We start from the raw sequence: 25,849 nt of genomic DNA, 5'->3' as shown, positions 1-25,849 counted from the left end.
TGCGGGACTGCAGTAGCACTTCCTCCAGCGACTTCAGTGCCCTCTGCTCCTGCCCCAACAGTGACTTCAGTGCCCTCTGCTCCTGCCCCAATTCAGTGCCCTCTGCTCCTCATCCTGTGGTCTCAGATCATTCATATTCTCTGCCACCTGTAGCGTTGGAGTCGGCTGCATCTTTGAAGACAGTCAAATGCCCTCGCTGCACTCTTACTCTTCACAAGAGGAACTTAGGCACACACATATTGAGAAAGCACATGGATATTTCAAGAGACATTACAATGTGTGTGGATGAAACAAATGGCATATTTGCAGTTCGAAGAAACGGTCATTAACATTAGTCTATTTACTTTTCAGGTGGGCAATGGCTGCTTTGAACTGATAGAGAAAATCGCTCAGTCAAAGGTACAGCATGTGCTACTGAATCTGAATTATTTTCCCTTTTTAGTTTCTGTTATGGTGTTTGCATATACCACTTTTTAGGGGAAGAGCATTTACATTGAGGATTTGTATGTCACCCCAACTTGGCTGCCTCCAAGCAACTGTGATCCAGTGATAAGCCTTCCTGTAAGCATTCCATCCTTTACTTCCATAAAAGTGATTCTGATACGTCGTTTTCAGAACTTTGGTCAGACTGTTGTATACTGTATATTTCACCCATATCACAGCGATGCTCAGTGGAAGGATGCACTTCTATTCCCTCTGTGGACACCTGGGCACTTCCAGTTGTGTGTAAGTACTATTACAAATGTCACTTGTAGTGCAATTTTCTGCATCCACGAGGACTGCTGCTGTGGCTACTTTGCCAAGTTAATATATATATATTTTTTTGTAACCTGTGATTGCTTGCTGTTTCAAATAATCACTTCGCATTTTGAATGTAATGCTTGCTAAAACTCCAAAGTGACTCTCTTCTAGGTCTTTAAGCCCGTTCAAAAAGAAATGCTCTTTCTCGACTCAGGCTATGCGCTCAGAGAAAATCTGGATTTGGTGGCCAGCAATACGCATCTTTCTTGAGGTCACCAGTTTGTAATTGATTTCCGAGTTCTGTTACGGACAGGAAAGTTCCATGACCTGTTCGGTGTTCAAGGTTTGTGCATGCCAGATCATGTTCTTATGGTCTTATATATACACCTCTTGGGAAAATAGTAAGACTCCATCAAATTTTCGGCTTAAAAGTTTATGGGTATCTGCCTGGGTAAAATCTAACATTTCATATTCTTTCATGAACTATTGACCACATTTGATTTTAATTCTAAATAAATGTCATTCAGAACATTTATTTTCAGATGAGAACTAGTCAAAATATTAAATATAGTGCATCAAATGTAATGCATTGAATAATGCAAATTAAAAGTTTATACTGATAAATTAATAAACTCTTCTGTCTTCGCTTAGGAAGAGTTGAACAATCAATATGTGTGGTTGTCTCCATTTTCTTCCAGAGCTGTAGTGCATTCACATGTTTGTTGGAAGTGCCTGTTTCCCAGATAGTGACATTTCTCTGAAAAATCAGTGTGCAAATTTTTCACCAACTTGACCATTTGACTTGAATAAAATAGGAAATCTGTTGACCCGCTATGAGCACGTGAATGCACATTTACTCTGTTCATATTAACAAGGCTATGTTCTTATGGCCTGTGTGTGAAGTGTGCTGTCAGGGGTTCTCGATAAGTTGTAAGGTTGTGCCAAGACCCTTTCACTTAAGCCAGGGATGTTCAGTCTTATCCAAAAGGGCTGCTGTGGGTGCAGGTTTTTGTTTCAGCTCAGCTCCAAGACACCTGATTGTACTTACCAAGGGCCTGATTGAAGACCATGATTAGTTAATGAGAAGAATCAGCTGTCTTAGAGCTGAAACAAAAACCTGCACCCACAGCAGCCTTTTTTGGATTAGATTGGACAACAAACAAATCATTGAGGATCTTAAAAACAATCAATATGAAGTATAATATTGGCAATTTCATAAGTTGTTGCTGTGCCAACCTTTCGCTATTTTGAGAGAACTCCGTTTAAATCTCAGGTGTCAAACTCCAGTCCTGGAGGGCTGCAGTGTCTGCTGGTTATTTGAGTGTTCTTGGCATTAGTGGTTAACTTAAGTCACTGATTGCCTAAAGGATCCACACAAACTGTTCTCAAGGCCTTAATTGGCAGCTGATTGAAAGGAAACCACAGAAATCTGCAGACACTATAGTCCCCTGGGAATTTAGTCAGACACCTCTGGTTTAAATTGTGCCTTTAATATGCTGAATCATAGCTGATCTTGCCAAATTTTGGAATTCTCAACATTTTTTTTTAACTGCTCTTGACGGTGATGCCTAGAATCCTGTGTATTTAACATTACTTTGTGCTTCTTAAATCAACAGGGATCTTGCTAAGAGTATAAGTCCAGGGGACTGGTTGGAAAATACTGGCTTTGAGTTGGAGGTATTACTTGATGTATGAACTTATTGTCACTATTAGTGGTGTAAAGGTGGTTTTCATGAAAAAAATACAATCTTAATTTCCCTTGTAATATTCCAGGGGTTTCCAACTCAAGACTTTGGATGTGACTGTGGAAACTTCATGTTGATGGTGAGATGCTTTCTATCATTTGAATTTTTAGATTCAGCCATTAAAAAAACCTCATTAAAATTCAAAAATGTGTTTCATTTGCAGTCTACCTTGTATGTGGCACTGGATGCCCGTTTTGATTACACCATAGTAAGCAACTTTTTGATTTGTGATCAAATTAATACTACAGGTATCACCATCTGTCAAGCCATTTTCAAAGGTGGCATATTACGTATTTCAATTTCCATTACTCATTTTTTTCTTTTCTTTTTTTTTTAGTTTGATATGCCCTCTTTATGAAAACAGTGATGCCTCCTTCAAATGGAGAACTTTGAACTGGACAGGTATGATTTACTTATGTCTTCATAAATCTGTCGTTGATAATTACCCCCAATGCTCCCATCACGCCAATACTCCATTCTGGCAAGGTCAGAATTCTTATGTGGTCTCATACTGTAAGTGTGAGAAGGGTCTCAAGCTAATTTGTAGAGATAAACGATGCTAGTTATCACTGGATTACAAACATAGCATAATTTCCTAACTGTGTGTCTCTGTAGGCTGCCATTTCAGCGAAGTCAAGCCAGAAGGACTGTATGGCAGGCGACCTCAAAGTTTGTGCTTATCAGTGCTCAGAAGACACAGGAAGAGGTGGGTATACTTTTATTAATCAACAAAATAGCCTTTTTGTACAGTCTCTGCCATCTTTATGCACTTAAATTGCAACCCATAGTAACGAGTTTTACATGCCGCCAATAATTCCAATATATAGTCTGTTTTTAAAAGGATTATTTCTAGTGACAATCTCAAACTGCTAATTATAATGATAACAAGAGGTGCTGGCTATTGACTATTCTCTTCTCAGAGTAGATACCTTCCTCCCTCACTCTCTGCAAATCACCAAGACCTCTGTGGCCCCCACCACAACTGCTGCTCCACCCATCTCTTTTTGCCCCCTCCTTCACCAGTGTCTCTGCCCATCCCCTCACCGATGACTTTGTGGCCCATTCCACCAAAGGCCTTGCTGCCAATGTCAAAAATGATCCCATTTTGTTCACAGGGTACAAACACGCAAACAGCTCCTTTTTAGTCTCCTTTTAGTTCTTCCTATTCAAGCCTGCGTGTAAATATTGTAACTGTTTTTGTTTTGTCAGGCTGCTGTATCCAGACGTGCAGACCATTGAATGGGTGCAATGCTGCAAATGTAAAGGGTGGCGCCACACAGACTGTGCTGGTCTATCCCATCCTCATTTGAGGGCTGAGACATTCTGTTGTGGATGTGATGCTAGCAACACCTGCAATAGGTGAACATGTATACATACATGTATGCCATTCAAATCTTGCACAGGGATTGTGTGTGTGTGTGTCTGTCTGTGGCATGTCTTGGTGGTTTTGTATTGTATAAGGATGTTTTATATTGGAACAACAAGAGTCAATGTTCTCTTTTTCAGAACAATTGAATTGCTGGACGTGCATGGTGTCCAGGGTCTGTTATCCACAGATGAAATAAAGGTGATTCCTATTCTTAAGCATGACCTGTTGCGTAAAAAATACAATTTAATAATTAAGAGCATTTGGGCCATGTTTACATCAGACATCTGCACTTGATACACTAAATATATACACATAAGTACTGCATATGCATGTCAATAGACTTTGTTTGCATTTTTCCAGGTAATGCTATTGCCCCTGGAAAAATTGATTAATATTCTATCTGACCCTGGTTACCTCTATACAACCGTGTCATGGACATAGACCACCCTACCAATTTCTGACTATTTCTTTTTGCACTGTCAGGTCTGTATAGTCTCTGTCCAATGATTGTCTTGTATCCCCTATACTGTACGTAATGTACAATGATTGAAGAATAAACTGTTAAACTTGCATTGGCATCTTTGATGTCCTACTACTAGAGGTAAAATGTGAATGCAGTTATTTCTGACAGGTATTGGTTTCATGATAAACAAAAAGTGTGATGTGTGAAGGGGACTAATGACTTGTGTTTTCTGTTTTAAAGGTCATCATCAGAATTTTGGAGAAATGTGAGGGCTTCAGCTGCTATCAGGCAGAATGTGCTATTGCCAGTGGAATTAAATTCACAAATAAAGGCTGAAGACATGTGATTGTTTTTATTGTATTTATTTTGTTTAATTTTTTGTTTGATTAAATAATGATCAATAAGAAATGGTTTTTGCCTCATTTTACTAAGCCTATTAAAAATTGACATCTCAATGACATCTCAATTATGATTCTTTGGTGTACAACAACATCTGGGATTGTGGTCAAGCGTTCTGCTTTTCGACTACAAGACGTATATTCAATTAGCGTTGGTGCGTCTAATCCAGGAGTGAGGTTTACACTCGAGAGACTTCGGTAAGATTAAAATGAGTTTAATCTAAAATATTCTCATTAGACATTAATAATTAAATTCTCATTAACTGATTAATCATTCGAAGTTATCAGTTGTATTCCATGAGAAACACCAGACTGACATATCGTAAATGCACATGAACAGGTTTGAGTGTCTCCAGAGAAGAGATGACAACTGCCGTTTAAAGTAAACGTCGTATGGTAGATGCGAGGGTATCGTACTCGCAGCATACCGAGACACTTCTAAAACTAATTATAGGCCTACTGTAAGGTTACAGTGAATACATGTACATGTAAATAAACAGTAATTAAGATATGCGTTATATATAATTTATACATTAAACCCCATGAAGCCAGCATTACACCCGGCTTATTATTAGTCTAGTACGGAGCACTAAGGGTGTTATCTTAACGTAGCCAAGTGCTGCGTTGTAACCAGAAACTTATCGTCCGTTAATTAAAGCGCCTCGATATACAAGTGGTAACATCTTACAAACCAACTCGTTTCCTAAATAAAGGAGGTCAGGTGACTTGAATTTGTGGTGTGGAGGTCACGCAATTTCCGTGTCCTGCCACTATTTTCATTGGGTCCTTCACACGGAGGTCACGTGCTTCCGGTCATCTCCGTGGAGATCGATGGTGGAGATTCCCTAGCTTGCTGCAGTCCGGTTCTCTTGACTTGAAACCGTACAGTGTCTGCTTGAAACCCTGCTTGAATGGAATGCTCTTATTGGCCAGTTGGTGGCACTGTAGCAATGGAATTTAATTTTCAGTATTTAGACAGCCAAAACTCTTGACCACGTTGCAATATTGAGCTAGCTGGTATTGACAATGCTAATAAAATATCATCAGCATAAAGACTGGCTTTGAAATCATGTCCACACATATTAATAGCCATTATTTCTTCATTGGATATTATAGCACAAGCAAGAGCTTCTAGTGCTAAAATAAAATCCTCTCGTGTGGACCTGAAAAGGTGAAAGGGGGACTTTTTAGCTGTAACATAGTTTAAAGGCGATTGGTTCATTGTTAAAGTGCCTTAATCCACTGCATACATACTGGCCCGAAACCAGCTTTAGCGAGTGAGCAGCATAAGTAAGGCCACTGTCCTGTCAAAAGTTTTTTTCAGCCACCAGCGATATTGTTCCTGCTGGATGCTGAAGGGAGCTGGCCTCTTGACATCAGGTGAAAGAGCCTCCTCGTATTGCTAGAAGTGCGGCAGCCTTGAATGAGGCCCACCGGACCCTGATCTACTAAAGAGGGCAATACTGTACCTTCTGCAAAACCAATTATTTATTTATTTATTTATTGAAGAATAACTAATGCAAGTACACAGTCATTTGCAGAATCAGTTGAGCTGGAGAGGTTGGAAACAGACCCGAATTAGGGGTTAGTTGGGGTTATTTGGGTCTTGCACATATTGTGTTTCTGGAGTCTGAAATTAAATTATTTTTAATATTATATATATTTTTATTTTCTAACATGTTCTCCTTTATTTGCAGTTGAATAATTTTATGTTTATAATCCAGCCTCTATAGGCAGCTTTGAAGGCTTCCCATACAATAAGGATGGATGAGACAGAATTCATGTTTATGGCAATGAATTCAGATATTTCTCTATTTAATTAAATGTATTTGTCATTGCTAGGCTTCTTAACCAATCCCAGGGGTGAATTCAGGCCTTTGAAAGGGGGGTACTGGTTACTGGTAATTGTTATTTAAACCCAGAAAATTAGGAGGTTTGGGAGCAATAGATGTAAGTATCAAATTAAAAATAGCAATGTGTAAGATTGTGGCAAGTGGAATAAACAGACAAATTAGCTGGATCGGTAACATTACTAACTGGGAAAAAAAGAAAGGAAAAGCGAGAACCAGACAACCTTATTTTAAACTTATGTATGGTGATTTGATAGACAAGTTTAAACATTTAAATATTGACTGGTGCCATTCTGAGAATAAGGTCATATATAATTTAATAATGAATGAACTGTATGGTGGAGTTATAAAGTACAGATATCTAAATAATTTAGAATGTGAAAGAATAGTCGCACGAATATGGAGCAAAAACATTTCTGAAAGTATGAGAGATATAGCCTGGCTAATATCAGTGAGGAGATTGCCAGTGAGAGCTGTTGTAAAATGGAGTTGCTTTGTTACAACGAAATCCTGCCCAATGCCTGATTGTGATGCAGATGAAACTTTGGAGCATCTATTGATTGAATGCAGTCGATCTGAAAAAATATGGGAACAAATGAAATCTATTGGTGTTAATATTTCAATTACACCAGAAACTGTATTTTATGGAATAATATATAACATTGATGATAAACTTAAAGATTTATACTGGTTAATAATATGTCTAGTGAATGAGCACATATGGAAAACGCGAAGTAAAATGACAATTGATCATATCTACGTGTCAAGTGAATCTGTATCTGAACGTTTTAACAGAACTAAAACGTCGAAGCACAATTGACATCAAGCATGGCAATGCAAATCTTTGGGAAACTCTGGACTTTTAATATAGAAGATGCCTTACCTAATGTATTTAGATTTCCTTGTTTATGTAATTGTTTGTAATGACTTGTATAATTGAAATAAAGTTTATTTATTTAAAAAAGAAAGCGATTGCGCGATTGACCAGCAAAAACATGGTTTTAAGTCAATGGCGCAGTATTTTACTGTTATTTTAAGGGCACATTATTAAGACGGTAATATGCGCCTACATAGGCGGCTGCACAACACGCGATATTAAAAAAAAAAAACATTTCATAATGGTTAGTCATAATATTTATCAGAATTAGCTAATCGAACAGATCCGTTTCCTCTGCAGAGAAGCGTTCTTTCCTACTACTTGGCAAATCCACCATTATAATAGCAATCCGCCAAGGTGCAAGCGCACCTGGCTTTTAAAGGGAGTGGGAAATGACACTCTGATGGGTTTATCTCATGTTACGCCCGAAACACACCTACGATTAATTAAGAGACTAAGTACAACCCCTTTGAACCATGCGCCTTTACTTTGCGCTCAGATTATCCACCGTTAAACTAGCAAAAGTGGATTTGGACACGCCCTAAATGCATTTGCGCCGTGCGCTTTAGACCGTACGCTTAGATCGTTAAAATATAGCCTCTAGTCTTATGTCTCTGTGGGGGCTGAGCCAGAGGATCAGCTAAAGCAAGCAGGATGGCACAGTGAGTGAACACAGGCAGGGCAGCACAGGGAGTGATCACAGGCAGGACAGCACAGGGATTGATTACAGTGCTGGTGGGAACAGGTGCCAGACCAGCTGCAGCAGATCCACTCTGATAGTACAGGCCATATGTGGACAGTGCGACAAACACACACATACACATGCACGAACGCACACAAGCACTGTGTCTGTCAGTTGAAAAATAAATAAATAAATAAATAAGAAATGGAGCTGCAGAAAAGGGAAGATTTGATTGGTAAAAAAATATGGACGTGCTGAACGAGTCCCGATTGGTAGAGACAGGAAGATTTGACTAAAATTAAACCGAAAGTAACTAAACCAGGAACAAGCAGTTTGTTTTACACAGCAACACGGAAAGGACTTGGCTGTTCATTTACTTAAATTCACTTGCATTAAGGTAAGGGAAATATCAAATTTTCTATTTGATTTCTTAATGAACAAACGGGTTTCTTTTTTACTTCAACTTGCTAGTCATATCTTGGAAATAGGATTGTGAATTGGTCGTTTCTATTTTAATATTTCGTTAGAATCTCTAAGCTATCTGGCATGAACGTAATTTTCAGTATTTTAGTTGGTGCTCTTGATAACTGAACGTCAATCACACGTGTGCGATTCAGTTGTGTGTTGGAGAGAGTCCGACTGCAGAGGGTGAAGATAATGCCCAGGGAACATTTGTGTGGTGAAAAGTCGGCGAAGCTCTATTTTTATACAGTCTATGGTGAAGCTCCGTCTAGGCGTTCAGCTTAAAACGTAACGTAGGCTACAAGTTTTCTTGCTGACTGGGATGTAGCCACGTTGTATCCAATATAGGCAAATCGGAGAGCCCTGAAAATAAACATAATTTATCTGCGTGTTTACACTTCTGTGTATGGAGCCCTCCCGTAGCTGGGAAAAACCCTGATGGTTGATTTCCCATTTGACTCCGTTTGCGAGGAAACTGTCCTTGGCACAAACCTCGCAGGGACTCTGCAATCTGTGCAATCACGGAAGGTTTGTGACACAGCTTTGGAAACAATACACAAAACAAAACAAAATTACAATCAGATAACGTTTGTGTGTTCTGATTGGTGCGTTTAAGGAACTTATTGTATTTTAGATTACAGTAAGGATTGCTGTAAAATTTTATTACCCATAAAATATTCTCACAAAACCTATTGTAAATCAACAGCAACATGCTGTATATAACATCAACAGCAAAGTAATGTTCATGAATCAATATTTACCCTGTGTTGAGGTTGCGCAACTTCTCACACCAATCAGAAGCCAATGCCTACTGTTTGGCGGAATCTCATGTTCAGGTTTCTCGCCCTGCAGAAACTACTGTAATACGGAGGAATCTCGGCCTAACATCATTATTGCACTGAATATTTAGCCATGGATGTTGCAAACCATTTAATTTGATTTGGTAATGGGAATGATTTCCTCTAAAACCTATGTTTTAGATGAATAAGTAAAGAATAAGTAATGGCCACTTAATTGTTTATGTAAAGACAAAATCTGGGTTCACAGTGTGGGCTTAACATAAAGTTTATTTACAGATTACTCATGTTATTGACAGTCATGAATTTAACCTAAATCTGTGTGTGCAATTGTAAAAAAAAATGTTACATAATTGAAAAGTCCTAATGTAGTTTCATCCAATTATTTGCTATTTATTACATTTAATTTCACTGCTAGCTATACAAATATGGAGGAAAAAAGAAAATCCAACGCGCTTTTCAGTCAATGCCAATGTTAATACTACTCAGATATACCATAACTTGTTTTTCCTTTTCGTCTTGCATTAAAGGAGAAAAATGGCATCTGTCATCTGGATTCTGTCTGTAGTATTGTATGCTGAATTCATGTGTGCAGTGTCTGCCGACAGTAAGTTGTTGTTTTTTTTTTTTTGGTCAATATCACATGTAAAAAATCCCTGTTAACTTGAAAGTGAATGCATGAATTTCAGAGATTCTTTGAACAGTTTCTTTTGTTTTTGAACTGTGAACTGGAGACAGTGGCAGACGGATCATTTTATTGTCAGTAACGATTAAGCGGTTAATTTTCTGAATAAATAATACTAAAACGAAGAGCTAATCATTCCCAAGTTAATTTTGTATTATCATTACTTCTGTTTACATAACACAATTATGAAGTATTTACTTATATACAGAGTATTTGAACTTGTTTAAAAATGTAACTAATTATTTTTGCCCAAAGTCAGAGCATATTGTCAACATATTGTCACAGATTACTTAACATGATCTGCCCAGATGCTTATTGAAAAGCACAGATTTTGTCAAGTGTGCTTACAAACTCCACTCAAAAAGCTGTTGTGATTTACCTCTAAGGTGAAGTTTATTATTGTACTGACTTCTGGGATTATTTGCTATTAAATCATAACATGTATTGGCATGTTTATGAATTAATCAAAGAAATGAAAAGCTTCAAGGTAAAATTTCCTCCTATTTCAAGCTCACGAACTGGTCGTGTTGTTTAGGCTCATGTCTCACGTATCACCGTTCATTGTTTGGACGCGGTTTCAGTCATCGATTGGCTTCGCTCATAGATTAATAATTAAACTATTTTTTAACTCGTCTAACTTGTAGAATTCCGTTCATTCGTGTTTATGTCCTGTGCGGTTTGTCTGGCCTGTTTTTTTTTTTTTTTTTTCTTCCTCCATGTTTTCTGATGTTGCCTTGTTTATTTGTGCAGAGTTGCTCTCCCTGGATTGCCAGGATGAAAACCATGGGGTCCATGGCAAGGACTCTTTATTGAAATGCTTTCTGAATTCTGGTGGGGAAAGCGTGAAGGTCACAGCGGCAGCATGGAGGCGGCCAGGAGAGAAGCGTCCTTTAATTATGTTTTTTAATGACAAAGTTAGAGAGCCAGAAGATCCACGATTCTCCTTTAAGCAGTTACAGATGTCTGGCAGCAACATAGACGTGTCCTTTCTGGTGAGAGACACAGTGAGGACAGATGAAGGGAAATATGAATGCGAAGTTGTAACTGACAGCGGTGAAGCCAAAGCAGTTGTAAGCCTTTCTGTCACAGGTGGGTATATAAAATATAATAGTGATGTACATTTTTATATTTCATATGATGAGAAATGAAAAGGGAAACAGACTTTAGAACCTCCATGTGCACCTTCTTTGAAACCTCCAGGGCCCTTAGGTGTTAATATTGCCTTTTGAGTCGAGACTGAGCTGTGGCCATGTCTCTGACCCAGGTCAAATCTGTTTGACCCAGTTACTTGTTTGGAAGCATACCTGATGTGTGGAGGGGGCAATGTGGTTGGATTTCAATGTTTAATAATTTTGACCACCGAGGAGGTTACAGAACAACTGTCGATGATGGATTCAACTGGAGTACATTGATTGCAGCAAATGCAAATATGTAATGAGTCTGTGATGGGTCACTCTTTTAAATTCACACATTAAATAATTGTTTTCACCTAAATGTTGTTTTGAGGCATACATTAATGCCTTTGTTCTCCTGTGGTGCACACAGTGAAGTTCTGTGAGGGTTCTTTCCCTGTTGTCCCGGCTGCAATTTTGAGATTGCATGTATGGGGTAAAATTTTAAGTTATAAGAAAAGAACTCTCTTTATACGAATTACAACTTGTACTAAAATTATACACCCCAAACTTTAATTTACACCTACTTTATCAATGCCAGTCCTCCAAATCCATCATACAGTTGATGCTTGATTCCCCCATTCCAATGCTACCGAGGCAATGAGCCAAACCTATAAATCGTCTGATTTCCTGGAAATGGTTAAGTTTAGGAAACTATTTGAAAGGAATTTTAAAGCTGGAGAGAAAAGGGGATCTTGTATAAGAACTGTAGTGAATAGCCATGATCCATGGAGAGCCTAACGAAAGAAAAGCCAGAAATAAGTCAGATTTTATGAGTTTCTCAAGATTTATTGTGTTTTGTTCAGCTAGGGTTGAGATTAAATTTCCGTTTAAAGCTTGGTACTAGTACATAATGAACTTTGTTTCTGATAATAGGCTGAATGACTTAACAGGTGGACGCGGTAGGTACACAGTTGAGTTTGCAATGTCAAATGTTAATTGACTGTTCTTTTCACCATCTAGCCACTTACTCCAAACCAGACATGAGCTCAATTCCGGAGAAGGACCTTCAGGAGGGAATGGAAGTCACATTATTCTGCAATGCCTCTGGGGGTTACCCGGTTGGCATGATCCACTGGTACGACCAGTACGGCACCAACTGGACCCGCAGTGCAGAAATGACAGTGGTGGAGACCACGGACAAACGCACAAACTTATCCAGCAAGTTCACGCTTAAGGCTTCCTCCATCACTCCTCAGTATCGGTGCTTAGTGTTAAACAACAATGGTGTGGAAGAAGGAAAGGCGGAATTTGACCTTAAATTTCAGGAAAAAGGTAAGAGTGATTTCTTCTCCATCGGTTTCGCTTTCTGTGATGCAATCTCCCAACTGCCTTGAAGTTGTTCTCCCCCCCCCCCCCCCCCCCCCCCACTTCATCTAGCTACACTGCAAAGGGAACTCTTTTCATTCTGATTATTTTTTATCATCAACATCCTTATCCAGTTCCATCAAACTTAGTAATGGCCAGCGACCTGCCTGACACACTGCTGCAACATGCTTTTCATATGCTGATCTGAGTAAATAAATGCTATAAAATGTCTCGGGGGGGGGGGGGACAAAATGATTTTCTGACAGTACAGGGACAGATCATTCCCATACGTGTATATATAATCTGTCCCATTTGTAATCAGCATATTCAACTGCTCACCTGGCACACCACTTCAGAAAAAACAGTGGTTCCCCTGAGTTGCCTTCTGGGGTACTGATGTAATAGCTATGTAAAAGATTGGTTCGCTGTTTTGTTGTATTTATCTCTGTTTACAATGCTAAGTGTCGGTTTGTAGGATTAACTTTACACCTACTGGTTATAAATGGGCCTTCCGTGCCTTAATTTATAATATTGGGCTTTTTGATTCCTGCAACTAATGCTCCTGTTCTCCACTTCTGTCAGTTGCGGTGGATACGTTGATTGTAACGTAAGGTGATACACAGACCTGTTCAGTTCTCATTTTGGAAAGGCAACAGAAGTGCCCCATTCTCAGGCTGCTTGTTCCTGGCTCTGTGCGGGCCCAAGTTGATGGGTGGGTTTGTGTTGTGTTGTCAGACACCACAGCCCCGGAGAAGGCGACGGGAGACAAGGGAAGCACGGCCATTACGGTCATCGTCTTCGTCATCGTTGGATCCCTGCTGTGCGGCCTGCTGATTTTGGCTCTGCGCAGACGGCGCGCTCAGCGTGAGTACAGAAATGGTGTTCAGCAGGAATCTGCACGGGCTGCTTCAGCCAAGCAGCAAAGGAAAGGCTTCAGCTCCGCCTCCTTTTTCCTGACACACTTCCTGTTTGGCTCAGAGGTTTGGGAAATTTTGTGAATTGTTCAGATTGGAATGCTGCACAATGCAGTGCAGTCAAGTGGTCGCACAAATGCACACGCGTCCTCCTCCTCTGATCCACAGTTGGTGTGAAATGGAAATAAGCCTTAATAAGAGTGTCACTTGCCAAGCAAAAAGAGGTCGGTGAAGAATTATTAAACTGCCAGTATTTTCAACAGTCATTAGGAGTAATCACAAATGTGTGAGTACTGTTTAGACATGGGCGCAGTACTGTATATAGATACCTGGATAATGTGATAGGGTCTAATAATTATGAAATCATTTCATTACAGAGGCCCGAAGGCCATCAACTCACCCCATATTGGGTATGATTTTGTTTTTACGGTAGCTATTAGTCATACTCCAATGGTTTCTCAGACTCTCTTGAACTTTAACCTGGCTTTAGTCAGAAACATTGCTGTCACAGTGATGGACATGAATGTATGAAAATTGTATAACTGTGCAAAATAATATAGCCTGGTGAAGTACAAATAAATTTAAAGACAAAAAGATATCCTATAAATCAGGGCTGCCCAATCCTCTTCCTGGAGATCTACTATCCTGTATGTTTTCAACCCAGGCAAAACATCAGCTAGAGATTTCTTTGAGCTGCTAATTTGTAAAATTGGGGTTGAAATGAGAACCTACAGGACAGTTGATCTCCAGGAACAGGATTGGGCAGCCCTGCTATATAGTGGATAAGCAATTTACTGGAATACAGTAAAATTGTGATCCATTCTGTAAAACCATTGGAAATCTGCTGGAATGGAGGGACTTCTTTCTTGCATTTCTTTTAACTGCATCACTTTTGCGGAACTTTCGTGGAATCTTTTTCTGTTGGCTGTATGGCCCTCATAGAAACTGATTTACCTTTGAATGTCTAATTGAAGTTGCCTTTTCAAAATAGTGGCACCATATTTTATGTGTCAGCCATAGGGTGGTGTTTTCATGTTTTAATCTTTTACTGGTGCGTACAGGGGACAGTGCAGCGTTAGGGGCTGTGGAGTATGACTCCACAATCAAACTGCCACATTAAGTGGGAGAGAACCGGTGATCTGGCTGCCAGAAAAGCAGAGAATTGCTTACGAGACATTTGCATCAGAATTGCCTGATGAATCCCTCGGCATCAGTAACAGACAAAGAGCCTTAAGCTACTGTAGAGCACTTAGTAGATTTTAATAGATCTAATAATAGGTAATTAAAAAAATATATATATTTTTTATAAGCAGGATGGGAATAGTGTGGGATGTTTGGCTGTCATCTGTCCTTTATTTTCCATTAACGTTTTCCATTTTACGTCATCTGGGAATTTGTAAATCTTCTCCAACTTTCAGTATCCTGCAACTCTTGTGAGAAACATGAGAAGACAGCCCTTTTGTTGTGGGGAAATGGGCTACATGGTAGAGTAACTGGTCCATCGACCAATGCAGGCAGTGTGTGTACTGTACGTCTAACCTTCTCTCTTCTGCCTTTAGGGGCGATGTATGCAATGAGTCCAGACACGATGGAAGAAGGTAATTATTTCCTGTTGCGTCAGTGCCCTAGTCAGTTGGTAATGTCTCACATTTTTAACGTTGCTTAGATTTGTTTGTTTGGGTTTTTTTAAGGCTCAAAAGGTTTCCAGGCAATGCGGTGGATAACAATCTCTTCTTGTTCAACAGGTTCGGCAGGTTTGAACAATACGACGGAATCTGTGCCTGAACCTTTAAACAAATGAAGTTGGATTATTGCCCCTTCTTCAGGACTGTGTCTAATCCTTATAGTAACAAATCGCTGCACATTCTGGGGAAATGCAGGAATTTTACTTTTCCTTTCTGTGTGACTGTGAACTCAGAGAGAAACTATGAATGACTCTACTCCAGCTTTATTTCTGATTGGTAGTTTGTCATGGCAGTGCAATCAAGAATGCTTTGGTAATCCCCTGTGATGAATTTACTTTCAGTTGCTCTTTACAGTTCTACCGGACTAAAAACAACTTCCCTTTTTCCCCCCAAAAAGAGCATCACGTCCTCTTCATTTCCTGATATGGAACCTCAAATGTTGAAGTTTGTGGAGACACTGCATGTGAATTAGTGATGTGAGAAAATGTAATGCTCAAAACAAAGTATCACACAAGTAAAATAACACAAACAAAATGAGGGGAAAAAAATAACAGGGCAACACAGTTAAGTCGAATTGTGGAACGTGATCACAAACTATTTTACAAAATGTCAAAAGATACAGAACAATATAATACAATAAGCTTGTATATAGTGCTCATTGTGCTGTGCATTAAAGAGGCATTAAAATAAGAATCAGCATAGGAACAGGCAAGGCCTAGGCTGTGTCCAAAACGGCTTACTTGCCTACTACTAAGCACACTGGATAGGAAAATGTACATAATTTTCAAAAAATGCACTTAAAATCTTGATATATTTATTTGGGGGTTCGGCTGAATGTACGTACTTCTCAGAAAGCAAGCCATACTTTTTTTAGGATGCCTCACAGAGGAAGAAGCAGAGCTATCTTTGGGTCCCATCAATTAGAGAGCAAGCCTTTCTACTGCAAGGGCTACTTTGCACTACTCATGACACTTCTGCAGTACGATTGAAAAACAGTGAGGAATATTTTTATAAATATTTTATGTTTAGTCGCCAGTACATATTCTGAGCACACCTCTTGTTAGGAGGCTGTTTCGGACAGTGCCTTAAGTGCCATAAGTGCTTTATAGGTAGTGAGGAGGAAGTAATTCAACCCTAGTTTAAAGGGGGCAGAACAGCAACCGCGGTGCAGAAAATGCTCTGCGCAGCATCTGTGAAAAAGAACAGTGTCAGTTAAACTTGGAACTATACAGTGGATCCCAACGTGAACTTTGTTGTCGCTAAATTAACACTACGTTCTTAAGAGTCCAGGACACCAACAACAACAAAGCATTATAATAATTCAACCTGGTGATTGTACAGGTGTTACCTCTGCATTCGCATTGTCATTACAAGGGTTGGTCTAAACTTTACTGCATTGTGCAATTTAGATGAAGTTCATTTGGGCCCCATTGTTGCACTCCTTGCCTTTGCGTTCTCACTGAAGATATTTTCGGACGTGAGTGTATACAGAGATGTTTTGTGCTGTACATGTAGAAACATGATCGCCAGTCCTTAAAGAAGTCTGTGAACTAAAAAGGTAGCAAGATGGTTTCACATGGGGGATCCTTTGATCTCCTAGGAACCCTTACTGATTTCAGTGAAGAATTGTTGGATGTTATAACACTGTTAACCAAAAGAATGAAAATGCAGCTTGTTTTTCCAGCATATTCGTTTTACCTACATTTTTATTTTAAACTCCTTTTATATCATATGTTCCATTCACAATCTACTTTTGAAAACAAAACAGTAAATAGAAGTAGCTGATTTTTTTATTGTTTTAAATGTGTTAATCACTACTGAATTCTGAGTGTTGTGATTGTTATAATTATGGTGTATTTTTTGGCTTGAATGGTGGGATTGTTAACACTACTTTCTTTTCACTGGTTTGTGCATACGTACACTGAAGTGTTCACATGCTGCAGATTTTGGGCGATGGGTCATTTTTGCTCAAATTTACATCTGCTTGTTTCATATTTGTATTGATAAACTGTAAAAAACTGATAAATTGATGTGTGGATTCATAAACTTCTCCAGTGTATTTCTCTTTGTTTAAAACTTGTACTTTCTTTCTTTGTGGTGCTTCTAATATATTGCTTCTATACTTTATAATGCTGTTTTATTTTTGGACTAATTATAATTACTTTATGTGATGGATGCTTTAAAATTATAATGAGGATTTGTTTCGTGATAGCACCTTTGATTACAATGCAAGTTTGTTTTTTTACAGTAAAAGTTTTTATTTTTAACAATAAAATGTTCATTTGTATTCTTGTATTTGTTTCAGTAGCATATTATATACAGGCAGGGCATCCAGGTTTATCCAGAGGGAAATGAAGGTCAAATATCATGACTTAATATGTAAAATGGCTTTATTATAACAGACAGTGGAACTGCCTTTTCATTGAAAAAGCAGGTCTTCACAATACAGTTTAGCAGACGAACAGAGGCTGTTATTACTCTGATAAATGGATGCCCACTGTGGGTATTCCTGCAGTACAGTACACACTGTTGGTATTTCTTAATCTGGCAAGTTGCACAAAAGAATTTCTTTCAGTGGCCATTTTAGTTCCTGGAAAAAAAGTTACAAAAATGTGATAAATTTTTCTTGCACATCTATGCATGAAATAAAGGCATCCAGGTCAATTAATGTGACTGAAAAAGGCAACCATCGGAATCTGTACAATAACACACTGTTTCAGCTGCAGTGCCTTGCATATTTTTCGGCCTTCGCAATTATGAACACAAATTTCTGTGTGAACTGCTGCATTGTGTGCTAAATTAATAAAATTACTCAGCATTAAAAGGTCATTCATTTCTCAGAAAGTTAAATGTCTAGTGTTTTCAGTGCTTTGTGCATCATCCCTTTTCTTTTTTCCACTCCACAATTTTTTATTTGGAGAAAAATATGAAGGCACAAGCAACCATGAGCAACAGTAAACACGAACATTTGGCCGAACAAAACAAACACTCACAAAACAACATCTCAGGATATCAGGCTATTGCATGAAGAAATTATCTAATGAATATCCCGGGCCATCCTGTCCTGTATCGTAATCTCTGAGGGCCGAGGGCCACTTTCCCCAGTAATAAGTCCATGACGGGTGTAAACCAGTTATCTGAGCTAAAACAGCCCAGTTTGCACCCTTTCCAGTTCATGAGTATTGCACTCCCCGAAAAGCTAATGCAATGGTGCCTGGTGTAATTCAAGATTGGATATTTTCTACTCCCTAAAGTATATTTTAAGTGTATGTAGTGGAATGCAAACATTTAACATGTGTAACATATTGTTTACTTCTGCCAAGCATTTATGAACGAATGAACAATCCCACAATAGGTGGATGTGATTAGCAACCACAGCCATTCCAGCACAAATCTGAGAGATTTGAATCCAACTTGTCCAAAAATGTACATGGTGTAATGTAGGCCCTGTGCAAGACCTTCATCTGAATGACTTCATATCTCACAGAGTTGAATAGGGAGAGTTACTTTCCCAATCCTTCCCATGGATAATGTTGCAAAGGTAGGAAAGACTCTGCATTTTATAGCTGAGGCCGTTCCTCTACCAGCAAGCAGTGTATCTCAACTTGTAAATCAAGGTTGCTCTTTGAACTCGAAAAACTTCAATACCCTTTGTCATGGGGCATTTCATAACAGATTTCAAGTACATGTATTGTGATAACACCTGTCGTTCAAAGCAAATCCCGAGTTCTCCCACGTCACTCCTCTGCTGAGGTCACTGCATTGGCTATCGGTTGCTGCCAGGATCAGGTTCAAAGTCCTGACCCTCACCTACATTACAGCCAGCAGGACTGCCGCTGTCTACTAAAGTAGGCAGTATACTTCGTACGAAGCAGAACTTTTTGAGCTAAACGAAGCAATCAGAACAACTGACGAACAAAAAGACGCGGTGTTGTGTGTTCGTACGGTGCAGTGTGCGACGGCCTCCAGGGAGAACTTTTCGATAAGTTCTTCCTTGTTCTCCGACCTCCCCCTCTCAGCTATTGGTCCAAATATCACATAGTTGGTTATGTCACGGTTGAGTTCAGAGGGCTGAATTGACATTCTAATTTACGGAGTCAACGCCAATCTCTCTTCTGTAGAGATGGGAATTCTGTGACTTCCCGCGCAATCCTCTTCTGTAGAATTGGGAATTCTGTGACTTCCCGCATGTTTGATGAATGGTGCTACTAGTTTCAACAAGTCATCAAAACGCCTAGCGCACATTAGGAAATAAGAGATAGTGGACCTTACAGGACATGATTAAATTCTGCGCACTTGCTCGACTACTCATTGTAATTTGTATTTTTCATTTTCCAGAGTCTTACCTCTGACAATGAATAAAGGATTACTCCATATTGGACATGAGGGTAAAGATGCTCCATTGATGGCCACTTGTGTGCTATTCCTCAGTTCACAAGAGAATTAAATTAAGGGACTGTCCATTTTAGCATTATACTAAAGGTGGTGGCACAATAGTGATGCTATAGATTTATAATTGTTACATTCTGAACAATTCCTCTCCTTTAGCCACCTTCCATCTTTATGTCCAAATTTCTATGCTCAAGACAAGGGGTATCTTGGATTATATGACAAGCAATAAAAACAGGCACACTCAGCCCTACTTTTTTAAAAACAATTAATTCTTAATTCTCACCCTTCCACAAGAAGCCATAGAATAGTTGATCTATTTCCTCACACCAACACTGTGGGGATTTGAGTGGAATGGTCGACGTACAGAAAAAGGAATTCTAGGTAAAATATTCACTTTAATCGCCTCTGGCCATAGCGCAGAATGATAGAGGCAAAACTGGGCCATCTCTTGATATCACCCATATAAAAAATAAAGAGAGCAGTGCCAAGGTGAATTAAGAAGCACTGGTGATTAAGAGTGATAGCTTCACTCTTACCGCAACTAACTTTGTACCCAGAAAATTGTCAAAATACTATTATAATGTTCAACGGGTGCAATATTGAGCTAGCTGGTATTGACAATGCTAATAACATATCATCAGCATAAAGACTGGCTATGAAATCATGTCCACATCGTACTCGCAGTATACCGAGACACTTCTAAAACTAATTATAGGCCTACTGTAAGGTTACAGTGAATACATGTACATTTAAATAAACAGTAATTAAGATATGCGTTATATATAATTTATACATTAAACCCCATGAAGCCATCATTACGCCCGGCTTATTATTAGCCTAGTAAGGAGCACTAAGGGTGTTGTCTTCACGTAGAAGTGCCTCGTTTCCGTTAATTAAAACGACTCGATATACAGGTGGTAATATCTTACAAACCAACTAATTTCCTAAATAAAGCAGGTCAGGTGACTTGAATTTGTGTTGTGCAGGTTATGCAATTTCCGTGTCCTTCCACTTTTTTCATTGGGTCCTCTACGTGGTGATCACGTGCTTCCGGTTGTCTCCGTGGAGAGTCTCCTGGTGGAGATTCCCTAGTTTGCTGCAGGCAGGTTCTCTTGACTTGAAATCTTGACTTTTTACAGTCTCTGGTAGAAACGTGGCGTTTGCTGATAAGAAGGTTTTGTACGGTAGCCAAGTGAAGAAATATAGTTAGTAGAAATGGCACAGTGGTGAACTGGTGTAACTGTTTAATAAAAGGAATACGTTTGCCGTGATGAAATGGATATGGGTGTCCGTGAGTGAGTTTTGGTAAAGCAAATATAAGCGTAAACGTTAGTGTAAATTAGGAAATTATCTGCCTGAGGACGAGGCGGGATTCAATCCTTCAACGGGAGGTTTACTAGTCTTTGACTTTGTTAGTGCAGCACCATGACAAAGCTATGCAATGCGTGAAATATCATTAGCAAACCTGTCCGTGGTTTTAAAGAACACAGGCCAGTAAGCACAGAAGAGCTCCCGTTGAATCCATATGGCTTTGCAATATTGTAGCCGGTTAATAACTGAACGTGCAGACGGTACAATGCAGTGTATACATTTGGTGAACGGTGGGTAGATATGGTGCAAAAGCAATAATTGAGAAGTAGTAGACAATTATTAGTGAGGGTAAAAGCAGGTTATGGAAATATGTCCCTAGCTGGGCTTGAATCGATGACCCCATGTTCCCAAGACTGTAACTTTGCCCACTAGGCCACAGGAGACTAACTGTTCAAACTGGAAATGTTTCAGAATAAAAAGGTATGGGTATTTTTCGTGTGTATGCGAGTTTTTGATTGGGTCGTGTAGGTGAAGATTTGGCTGGTGTCGGTAAAGTGCCCAATGGGGAGACATGTTGTTAGTGGGATAGGCGGCAGGAAAAATAAGAAGAAGAAGAAGGAGAAAATGCGAAATCCCCTTAGTTTGGGGCTTTATTGTGTGGACATGTGAAGTTGTTTATTAATTCTGTCTGTTGAAATGGGGTGAGAATGTACAGAATTTCATGGTTTTTAAGGGCTGAGTGTACCTGCCATCCCAATAAAATAAGAAGATAGTTTGCGTTCCAGCGCTCTAATCGGCGCATTCTGCATGAACTCAGGGAGTGATGTCAGAGCTGAATGGCCTAGCATATTGGGGTCAGCCTTCTGTGGTTAGCAATGCCTATCCCATTGTTTCAGAAAAGAGATGGTTAAAGCAGTTACTGTACCTCAGTTCTGTTTTCATGTTTTTTTACTTGCCACTTAACATTTTTGAGTGTTATTTTTTGTTGTTGTTTTGTTTTGGGTTTTTTTGTGTGTGTCTGTTTCCTAGGACCTACCATCGGTATCGAAAACAAACAATGTCAGGATGTCATGCAGGGCTTTTATATACATAATTGACATTGCACATAAACAGATTCTAAAATTATAACATTGATATCATGGAAAATAAAGTGGGATTTCAAATCAATTTTTAAATGGTATAACAAGAAATACATGTAAATGAGGTAGAAGCATTAAAGCTATGACAAGTATGTGTTGAACAGGTATTTTCACCTCTGGGAAGTGTTGCAGCCAGAGGGGTTAGCATCTTAATTGCCAAAAGTGAAAATCTCAGTATTAATTGTTGAGAACAATGGTCTGGTTTATTAGATGTACTATTGATAATGTCTACGGACCTCACTCTGGGAAAGCTGCATTAATATTATTTCTCACTTTACTTTTATCACAATTTTCTGGAAACCCCATTGTGCTGGTAGCATGGTAGATAGATAGATAGATAGATAGTTTTTTAATCCCGAGGGACATTCAGCTGTCCGTTTGCTCACGTAACAGAGCAGAGTGCAACAATGCACCAGGAAGTAAGAAATGAATGGTGTCGATGATCTCGTTGCCCACTTCCAGCAGATGGCGCTCTCTCTGCTGATTTTAAAGAGGTCTAGAATACAATGGCCCTAAACAATATGACGTGTAGTTAATCCCCGTAATTGTGGTTTATTCGTTGTTCTGAGTACATAATTCATATTCGGATTATTTTCTTATATAGTTTATATACAATTCCTTAAATCGAAATGTGTAAAACTCTCAGATTTATTATTATACAGTGCAGTCCGTAATTATTTGGACAGTGACACACTTTTTGTTATTTTGGCTGTGTACTTCAGAACACTGGATTTGAATTGAAATCAAGAGGTAAAAGTGCAGACGGTCAGCTTTGAGGGTATTTACATATCCTATGATCCATTTAGAAATTACAGCCCTTTTCATACATAGTCCTGCCATTTTAGGAGACCAAATGTAATTGGACAATTTAACACAATCATAAATGAAGTCATCAAATTTGCCTGAAGTCAGTGTCCCACAGACATCACAAGATTTCCTGGTGATGCTCTGCTAGTCCTGGACTGCAGCGATTTTCAGTTTCTGATCATTTTGGAGATATTTTTGCGTTGGGAAATTCACTTGGCCAGTAAAGAACATTCCACTTTTTGGTTCCTTGGGTGTGTTTGGGGTCATTACCCTGTCGAATGAGTTTTGAAGCATTTCCTTCTCAGCAGATGTTGGTTATTTAGTCCACTTGTTTATCCCACAGTGGGGAAATTCCTTTGAAATTCCCGCTGGGATGGTGGAGCATGCGTAATGTTTTGTCCTTATTCTGCGCAGAAGCCGACCCCCTATGCGTCCTCAGATGACCACCCAGTGGGTGGCTTGAGCCAAAAATGATGTGTGTGACCTTCTTTTCCATGAGCTCCTCTACTGCAATCTGTCCCAGCCCTATGGCTGGACTAGCCTGTCTCACTGCTTTTTTCCTATTTGCTCTGGTTTTGTGTTCTCGTATTTCCAAGTATACATAAGAGACAAAAATATAAGATGCATTGGAGAACCGTTAAAGTTTTGTCCACATTAAAATAGCTCTGTCTCCTTAAAAAAACTTGGTGCTGTTGAAGTTTGCTGTATTTTGACTGAGCACAGCAGGTCATTGATCTCCACCCCAAGCCATTGCATTAGCTTTTTGGGCAGTGCAATACTCATGAACTGGAAAGGGTGCAAACTGGGCTGTTTTAGCTCAGATAACTGGTTTACGCCTGTCATGGACTTATTACTGGGGAAAGTGGCCCTCGGCACTCAGAGATTACGATACAGGACAGGATGGCCCAGGCATAGTTCAACTTGGACCCTGAAGGTTAAACTGATTAACACTAACACAACGAGAACGGCAACAACGCAATCTATGGAAAAAATACAAGCAGTAGTTAAGACAGTTAATGCACCTAAGTCACCTACGAAACAGCTGCCTAGTTACAACCCTAAGCTTACAGTCATTTACAGGGGGGTAGGGAGGGATGGGGAGAGGTGCAGCCTGAAGAGGTGAGTCTTCAGTCGTCGTTTGAAATGGGTCAGTGTCTCAGCTGTTCTGACCTCCACAGGGAGGTCATTCCACCATCGTGGGGCCAGAACAGACAGGAGACGTGTTCTGGAAGTGCAGGTGCGAAGAGGGGGAGGTGCTAGGCGTCCTGAGGTAGCAGAACGGAGGGATCTGGCTGGCATGTAGGGTTTGAATATCTTGTGGAGGTATGTTCATTAGATCATTTCTTCATGCAATAGCCCGATATCGTGAGATGTTTTGTGTGTTTGTTTTGTTCGGCTAAATGTTCGTGTTTACTGTTGCTCATGCCTTAATATTTTTCTCCAAATAAAAAAATTGTGGAGTGGAAAAAAGAAAAGGGATGATGCACAAAGCACTGAAAACACTAGACATTTAACTTACCGGGAAATGAATGACCTTTTAACGCTGAGTAATTTTAATTTAGCACACAATGCAGTTCACACAGAAATTTTTGTTCATAATTGCGAAGGCCGAAAAATCTCCAAGGCACTGCAGCTGAAACAGTGTTATTGTACAGATTACAATGGTTGCCTTTTTCAGTCACATTAATTGATCTGGATGCCTTTATTTCAGGCATTTGTCACATTTTTGTAACTTTTTTTCCAGGAACTAAAATGGCCACTGAAAGAAATTCTTTTGTGCAACTTGCCAGATTAAGAAATACCAACAGTGTATACCAACAGTGTGTACTGTACTGCAGGAATACCCAGTGGGCATCCATTTATCAGAGTAATAACTGCCTCTGTTCGTCTGCTAAACTGTATTGTGAAGACCTGCTTTTTCAATGAAAAGGCAGTTCCACTGTCTGTTATAATAATATGTAAAATGGCTTTAAGTCATGATATTTGACCTTCATTTCCCTCTGGATAAACCTGGATGCCCTGCCTGTATATAATATGCTACTGAAACAAATACAAGAATACAAATAAACATTGTTAAAAATAAAAACTTTTACTGTTAAAAAAACAAAACAAAAAAAAAAAAATCTTGCATTGTAATCAAAGGTGCTATCACAAAACAAATCTTCATTATAATTTTAAAGAATCCATCAAAGTAATTCTAATTAGTCCAAAAGTAAAACTGCATTATAAAGTATAGAAGCAATATATTAGAAGCACCACAAAGTAAGAAAGTACAAGTTTTAAACAAAGAGAAATACACCGTGGAAAAGTTTATGAATCCACACATCAATTTATCAGTTTTATACAGTTTATCAATACAAATATGAAACAAGCAGATGTAAATTTGAGCAAAAATGACCCATCGCCCAAAATCTGCAGCATGTGAATTAGTGTACGTATGCACAAACCAGTGAAAAGAAAGTAGTGTTAACAATCCCACCATTCAAGCCAAAAAATACACCATAATTATAACGATCACAACACTCAGAATTCAGCAGTGATTAACACATTTAAAACAATAAAAAAATCAGCTACTTCTATTTACTGTTTTGTTTTCAAAAGTACATTGGAACATGATATAAAAAGGAGTTTTAAAAAAAAAAAAATCCAAAATGGGGGGGGGGGGGGGGGGGAAGTAGGTAAAACAAATATGCTGGAAAAACAGAAGCTGCATTTTCATTCTTTTGGTTAACCGTTATAACATCCAACAATTCTTCACTGAAATCAGTAAGGGTTCCTAGGAGATCAAAGGATCCCCCATGTGAAACCATCTTGCTACATTTTTAGTTCACAGACTTCTTTAAGGAATAGCGATAATGTTTCTACATGTACAGTACAAAACATCTCTGTACAGACTCGCGTCCGAAAATATCTTCAGTGAGAACGCAAAGGCAAGGAGTGCAACAATGGGGCCCAAATGAACTTCATCTAAATTGCACAATGCAGTAAAGATCAGACCAACCCTTGTAATGACAATGCGAATGCAGAGGAAACGCCTGTACAATCACCAGGT

At 39.1% G+C, this 25,849-nt stretch overlaps 3 protein-coding genes across 35 annotated transcripts in view; 2 read left to right on the top strand and 1 right to left on the bottom strand.

Annotated features, from left to right (window-relative positions):
• The window catches only part of LOC118221546 (hemicentin-1-like), a 221,066-nt gene that overhangs the window by 116,235 nt on the left and 78,982 nt on the right, over positions 1 to 25,849 (bottom strand). The window lies entirely within an intron of this gene.
• LOC118221553 (probable histone acetyltransferase HAC-like 3) lies at positions 1,381 to 4,664 on the top strand. Of its 2 annotated transcripts, XR_004764137.1 has the most exons (7): positions 1,381 to 2,418; positions 2,515 to 2,565; positions 2,824 to 2,888; positions 3,102 to 3,192; positions 3,696 to 3,845; positions 3,993 to 4,053; positions 4,559 to 4,664. XR_004764137.1 is itself a non-coding variant. In XM_035406746.1 (6 exons), the coding sequence occupies exons 1-6, from the start codon at positions 2,672 to 2,674 to the stop codon at positions 4,652 to 4,654; spliced, it is 486 nt and encodes a 161-aa protein (XP_035262637.1). In that variant the 5' UTR covers positions 2,663 to 2,671; the 3' UTR covers positions 4,655 to 4,664. The 2 variants fall into 2 exon arrangements, 1 of the variants encoding a protein (XP_035262637.1); XM_035406746.1 differs by lacking the exons at positions 1,381 to 2,418; positions 2,515 to 2,565 and adding an exon at positions 2,663 to 2,694.
• LOC118221549 (CD276 antigen-like) lies at positions 8,325 to 17,977 on the top strand. Of its 6 annotated transcripts, none has more exons than XM_035406734.1 (8): positions 8,325 to 8,522; positions 9,915 to 9,991; positions 10,820 to 11,158; positions 12,205 to 12,516; positions 13,285 to 13,413; positions 13,841 to 13,873; positions 15,023 to 15,061; positions 15,218 to 17,977. In XM_035406734.1, exons 2-8 carry the CDS (start codon positions 9,922 to 9,924, stop codon positions 15,262 to 15,264), a joined length of 969 nt encoding a protein of 322 aa, XP_035262625.1. In that variant the 5' UTR covers positions 8,325 to 8,522; positions 9,915 to 9,921; the 3' UTR covers positions 15,265 to 17,977. The 6 variants fall into 6 exon arrangements, with proteins under 6 accessions (XP_035262625.1, XP_035262623.1, XP_035262629.1 ...); XM_035406732.1 differs by having other exon boundaries at positions 8,326 to 8,522; positions 15,209 to 17,977; XM_035406733.1 differs by having other exon boundaries at positions 8,328 to 8,522; positions 13,294 to 13,413; positions 15,209 to 17,977.

Source organism: Anguilla anguilla, chromosome 2, assembly GCF_013347855.1.
Source record: "Anguilla anguilla isolate fAngAng1 chromosome 2, fAngAng1.pri, whole genome shotgun sequence".
Lineage (NCBI taxonomy): Eukaryota > Metazoa > Chordata > Actinopteri > Anguilliformes > Anguillidae > Anguilla > Anguilla anguilla.
Note: the sequence above shows the minus strand (reverse complement) of the source record. Positions and strands in the feature narration are given on the sequence as shown.